The following is a 6,267-nucleotide window of genomic DNA, read 5'->3' as shown; positions in this document are numbered from 1 at the left end:
TCCTCGCCTGGTAAAAAAAGCTGTATAATGAAAAAACATCAAAACCATCCCTAATGTAGACTATAATGCACCTGAACAGTTATTACACAATCTTTCAAAAATATACCAGGCGAATGTCCATGTTTTGGCCATATTTACTGCTTATATGTTCACTTTTATTGGTAGTTGTCTTCAAAACATTATTTCTCTCCATACAACCACGTTCCAAATAACAAAGCTTCCAAAACATTGAAAAATTGTCAAAAACAGTCAATATAAATGACCAAAAGCACTCCCATGCTTTACAGAACAGAACATCCTACAGGGGCTGTGGGTGGGCTGATTTTGTTCGTCTCGATGAGACGATTTCAGGCGTATCCTGCATGTCGGCTCTCACACCCCGTGACCCAAACAAAACTTCAGACCGCAGCTGACCTGACCAAGATGGCGGCCTGCCAGACGATCTTTGAGGACACAAAGCCCTGCAGTTTTTGGACTTTCTGGCCCCTGGTTGCGCACGCAACACGGTGATGACGTTGGAAACTCCCCCGTCTGACGTCACTGATAGGTTGGCCCATTTCAAACCCAGACGGCCCGGGCTGACACCCTCTGTAGCTTCTTCGCGGTTCGAGAGAACACAGTGATTTAGCTGCTCCTACTGCTTTCATAGCAAATCCTGTTTCACAGACGCTGTAAAGCATTTATTGTCATCTCCGAGTAACTGGTATTATTAGAGAGCCTGTGAGGAGGTCGGCCAAATAAAGACAGCTTGTTACCGTTTGAGTTCAGTAGCACTTGCTGAAGATAACATTGTGTAGGCTACGTAGCGTTACCAGCTGTTGTTGCTACCTAAAGCTAATGTGTTGTTAATACTTTGTGCATGTGATAGACTGTTACTATGAGTACGAGTGTGTTTTGTTAATCATTCCCTGTGTCTTTTCAGATGCCACGCGGGAAATCCCACCATCGTGCACTCGCTGCTTCGCGCAGGGAGGCTGAGAAAAAGGCAGACAGACAGATGTTGGAGTATCGCAGGGGGCTCCCCCCTGACTTTGTTGGATGTAAGTGGCCAAATGATGTAATCTATTCTATACTTTGTCATTTCAAAACGTCTGTGGCTTGATGATAGAAGTGAAGTCTTTACCTGAATATTTAGAAAGTTGCTGTGAGGCATGTAATTATGTTGACATCATTCATGATTTGTTCAGACCATTAACTGTAAATTTCTTTCCCTTTGTCTGTCTCATAAATAGGGGAGGGCACCGGGAAGCGCCACAGAGTTCGCAAATGGCCTATTTCTCCCCACACCAATAGGCAGCACAAACTGGTCATTCCAGCTGTTGCTCCTGGCAACAAGGTAATTATGTTGTACTTTGTAAACTTGATCCTTGCTGTGACTAAGAGCTTGTAATATTGTTGGTAACATGTCGTCTTTGTCTTTTTCACAGTTTGTTCTTGTGGTTGGCGACAGTCATCTGCGTACTTTCGCAGATGACTTTGTGGCCATCCCATCGGGAATCCTCTCCTTCGGGTTCATGTCTACTCCTAGCGCGTGTGCTGCTCAGCTGAGGACAGAGTTGGTGCAGGCTCAACTCCCTTGTGTTCCTGATCTTGTCCTTGCTCCCAGTAACAGCCTCACCGCCAGCCGGACGTCTTGTGAGGCCGGGCAGGCCTTTCACGCCCTCCCCCGAAGCGCTTGTGAACTCTTTCCTGACGTAGGTCCTTATATATTGTCCTCTATATAATATGTTTGTTACTACAGTTATTGATGTTGACTGGGTGTTGTGATTAACAAGTATTATTGTGTGCAGGTGTTTGTCTTGGACTTTGTTCCACGTCTGACGGTTGCGCCTGACGTACAGGAAGTGTTTCATCATGAGTTCCACAGAGTGGCAGCGGGGATAGGTCGGTTTCAAAGTAGATTTTAGTATGGCAAATAATGATGATGCTTTTAGGAAATGCAGCCATGTATTCCAACGATTCATATTGGGGTTGTCTTTGTTTTAAGGTCTCAAGTACTACTCCTCTTCTGACCAGTTTCCCCTGAACGATCGCTCTCTGTGGAGCCGAGATGGTGTAAGTACAATATGTATTAAATAGGGATGGAGGGGGGGTAATACAATTCTGTGTGGTTAAATTCATAGAAAAATGTTGACAATGACGACAAATTTTTTCCTCTGCTTCGATTATTTGTTGCAGATCCACTTGAGTGACGACCACGGCATGCTTCTCCTCAATGACGTTCTGTGGAATGCTGCTTTTGGAGCATGTGCAGACGTCAGCGGCTACCCAGCTGCAGCCTGCTGCTGTGCCGGCTCGTCCTGCGGTACCATCTCCTCCTCGGGTCCGGCCGCTTGTGGTTGTGCATCAAGACGACCGTGTGCGTCACCAGGAGAAACCTAAACCTCATCCGGATGTTGATGGATTCCTGCCAGTGGAGGGCAGGAAGGTAATATTTGCGCGCTGACATTAAACTGACACCTTGTTTCTGTGGTGGCAAAAGTTATGTATGTATGTAATGTATTTATATTAACAGAAGATTCATTTAGACTAGGAATTAATTAATTCACAGGCACCGATACAACTTTGTGAGTGTTTTATCGCCCTGAATCCTGTACGGTTTAGTGAGTCCATGTTGGCCAGGATGGACGCGCTTGTGCCGTCCCATCTGTCTGGCCATGAGGGTCTTCCTGTTCCACCAGCCAAGGTAATTTTACATGCACATTCAACCTTTTGCTTTGCCGCTTCCTCAAACATTAACAGAAGTCAGTGTTTGTAATGTAAGATGGAGGTATGTAGCAAATATAATTGCTTGATTTACTGATGTATGTTTTCTGTCTTTACTTCAGAGGGCCCGATCGGGGCTAAGCTGTGGATGCTGAGGTTGACAAGGTTGGTGCACTGTATTTGAAATGTTGCACAGAATGGTTCAAAAATATTTGATATAGAAAAATCATAAACACATGATTAATAAGTATGTTTAATTTGTTTCCAGCACCTCTGTGACAGCAAGACACACGCTGCTCCTCCACCTGTGATCCGTGCTGCTGCTGCTGGGCCCTCTACAGGTCACGTGAGCAATGACAGTGTCTTTTCTATTGTTGAAGGGTCATTTCATCAGGGTGCTAAATTCCTTGGCAGCAACAGAAACAAGCAGTGTGCCACAAACAGTATTTCAGCCATGATGACACATGTTAAAAAGAGCTTGCTAATCTGGGATAAAGATGATGTCGACGACATTTTGTTTGAGGGTAATGACTTGTACAGTTACATGTTGCAGCACAGTATTGGTTACATTTTGGTTAATGAACTGCCAAAACAGTGACATAAAAAAACAAATTTAAGATGGAGTACTTGCCGACACTGACGGGAATAATTGGCGTTGATGTATATGAACCCGCTGTACAGAAGTTCGCAATGCCTTTGGATGTAGCATTTCAGACAGTGCTCATTCAAGCAGACGCATGTCTGCTGAACATTAGAAGTAACATCTGTGCCGTCTTTAAAGTAGGACAGACTGATTCAGGAGATACAATGAGGTTTGCCTTGTTTGACCCACACGCTCGCAGCAGTGGAGGGGCTTTGGATGTTGATGGAACAAGCATGCTGTCTCTTTACAATAACTTAGTCATTGCACAAACACATCACAAGTCTCGTTGTATACTGATGATCTCACCAGTCTCAAAGTATTTGAAGTAACTCCCGTTACTGTTTCTGTGGTTAGGATCCCGAGTTGTCCTGAAACTGCCTTTGAAGATACTGACCTGATGCTGCTGCATGTGCAGACACAGTCTCTGCGGTTAACACTGCATCAGTTGTTAAAATGGATCAAATGCCAGTGGATGGAGATTGCGTTGACACACATGGCTGCACTGTCAGTCAAAAAGGTAGAAAGCAGAAGATTCCAATGGCAACATCAAATAAGGTTAATAGGAGTGATACAGAACTTAATTCAGATGTTGTATTTGTGAGTATCAATAGTAAAGAACTGCAGTTTAATCCTCTTTGTAATGATGTTGCACAAGCTCTGTGCACACAGCTGAATGTAGTGTCAGAGAAGGTTGATGTAGTACTTTCTTCTAACGTTGGTGTGTTGGGGGCGCCGTGTATGAATGATAAAATAGTTGGTGATGGTAACTGTTTTTTTAGGGCAGTCAGTCAAGCTGTGTGTGGCACACAGAAGTATCAGAAAAATTAGACTCGCTGTGGTTAAGCAATTGGAAAGCAACGCTGTGGCATAGGAGAGTAGTTTGGATAGTAACTACTCCTCAATGGCAGAATACCTCAGCATGTCAAAAATGTAGTATGTGAACAGATGGGCGACACAAGTGGAGATTCAAGCAGCAGCGGATTGGTTAGGAGTAAATATACTCACATACTGCAATAATCGCTGGTATGATTATAGTTGCAAGAATAGACAGTTGTCCAATCAGGGATTTTTTTTGGAAAATTGTAATGATAACCATTATGAGAATGTAGCTTGTGTTCAGCAGCCGAACACGCAGAGCTGTTATGGTTACTGCAAAGTGACCACGATTTCTTCCGGAGGATATAATGTAGAGACAGGCAGGCAGGCAGGTAGAGCTCAAAGTAGTTGTAGCAGTAAGTCGGAGGTCCAGATACAGAGTACTGCAAAAGTTAATAATCGTATTTCTAAGTATTTGCAAAAGAAAGAGATTCCAAATGAAAATGATTTACCAGGACCATAGGGAAGAGGTTATTGGAAGGGTTAAAGGACATTATCATGGAAGTGTGGAGTACAGGCAGAAAGTTCAGGAAGTGAGTAAGACAAATAGTAAAACGAAGTATCATAAGGAGCCGTTGCATAGGGAGAAGGTTATTGGAAGGATTAAGAGTAGGTATCATAAAGACAAGCTGTATAGGGAGAAGGTTATTGGAAGGATTAAGAGTAGGTATCATAAAGACAAGCTGTATAGGGAGAAGGTTATTGGAAGGATTAAGAGTAGGTATCATAAAGACAAGCTGTATAGGGAGAAAGTTATTGGAAAGACTAAGAACTATCATGAAAGTGTTGTGTTTAGGCAGAGGGTTAAAGAAAGAAGTAAAAGGCAGTATCATGGAAATGCTCAGCATAAAAAGCGTGTTTTAGCAGGTAACAAACTAAAGAAGCAGGAAATGAAAGAGGTCACAGCAGTTTGACTTTGTAATGAAGCAGTTTTTGGATAAAGTGAAAGATGGGCCAGATTTTGTATGTTGCGTCTGCTAAAGGCTGCTGTTTAGACATCAGGTTTTAAATTGTAAAAGACAGTATTATAGTGAGAGGACGGCTATCTCTTCAGTTGCAGATGCATGTATTAGTGAAGAATATTTACACAAATGTAATCAGGAGTGTGCAATGCCATGTCAGTGGTTAGATACGCCTCGAGGTCGGCTGCATTTCTGTTATACGTGTCATTACAAGTTAAATAAAGGTGAGGTTCCCCCTGAATGTGCTCAAAACAACTTGACAGTTCTTCCTATTCCAAGAGTATTGGCGTGTTTGAGTAGTTTAGAGCAACATTTGATTGCGTTACATATTCCATTCATGAAGATATTGGCATTACCTAAAGGTGGGCAAAATGGAGTACATGGGCCGGTGACATGTGTTCCAGCAAATATAGTACAAACTAATAATTTGCTGCCACGTTCTAACATGGAAGGCTCTTTGTTGCCTGTGAAATTGAAACGCAAGTTAACATATAAAGGACATTATGAGTATCAATATGTTGACACTATACACATAAGGCAGGCACTACAGTATTTAAAAGAGACCAATGTGCATTATAAAGATGTAGAGTTTAATGAAGAGTGGTTAAATGAGTTTTGTAGGGAAGCGGATAGTGATGCGATAGAAAAGGCAAGGGATTCTAATGTAGACAGTGTTGAAACATCTCCTGATAATGTGGATGATGAGCTTCTACATGAGGACACCTGTCTCATGCCTGTTGATATTGGTCAGGAAGTGCTGGATCAATATTTTGATCATATATTGAATGTGGCACCTGCAGAAGGAAACTCTCCTGTGAGATTGCTCTCTGATCCTGCTAATGAGGCCAAATGTTTCCCGGTGTTATTTCCAAACGGTTTCTCTACATATCATGACGATAGACAGCATCGCTTGACATTGTCACGTTATTTTAATAACAGGATTTTACATGCTGATGGTAGATTTGCACAAAATGTTGAATATATCTTTTTTGCCCAGTACATGTCTGAGGTTGAACAGGTTGTGTCAAATGTATCTATAGCTTTACGGAAAGGAAAAGGAGGTGCTAAATTTCAGAAAGT

At 42.5% G+C, this 6,267-nt stretch overlaps 1 protein-coding gene across 1 annotated transcript; it reads left to right on the top strand.

Annotated features, from left to right (window-relative positions):
* The first annotated feature begins 509 nt into the window (after positions 1-509).
* LOC123977696 lies at positions 510-2,617 on the top strand. Its single transcript, XM_046060588.1, has 8 exons — positions 510-590; positions 923-1,040; positions 1,233-1,336; positions 1,428-1,694; positions 1,791-1,884; positions 1,988-2,055; positions 2,179-2,428; positions 2,605-2,617. Exons 1-7 carry the CDS (start codon positions 510-512, stop codon positions 2,380-2,382), a joined length of 936 nt encoding a protein of 311 aa, XP_045916544.1. The 3' UTR covers positions 2,383-2,428; positions 2,605-2,617.
* Positions 2,618-6,267: the final 3,650 nt, after the last annotated feature.

This window comes from Micropterus dolomieu, linkage group LG01 (genome assembly GCF_021292245.1).
Source record: "Micropterus dolomieu isolate WLL.071019.BEF.003 ecotype Adirondacks linkage group LG01, ASM2129224v1, whole genome shotgun sequence".
Classification (NCBI taxonomy): Eukaryota; Metazoa; Chordata; class Actinopteri; order Centrarchiformes; family Centrarchidae; genus Micropterus; species Micropterus dolomieu.
This window is presented reverse-complemented; position numbering and strand designations above follow the sequence as displayed.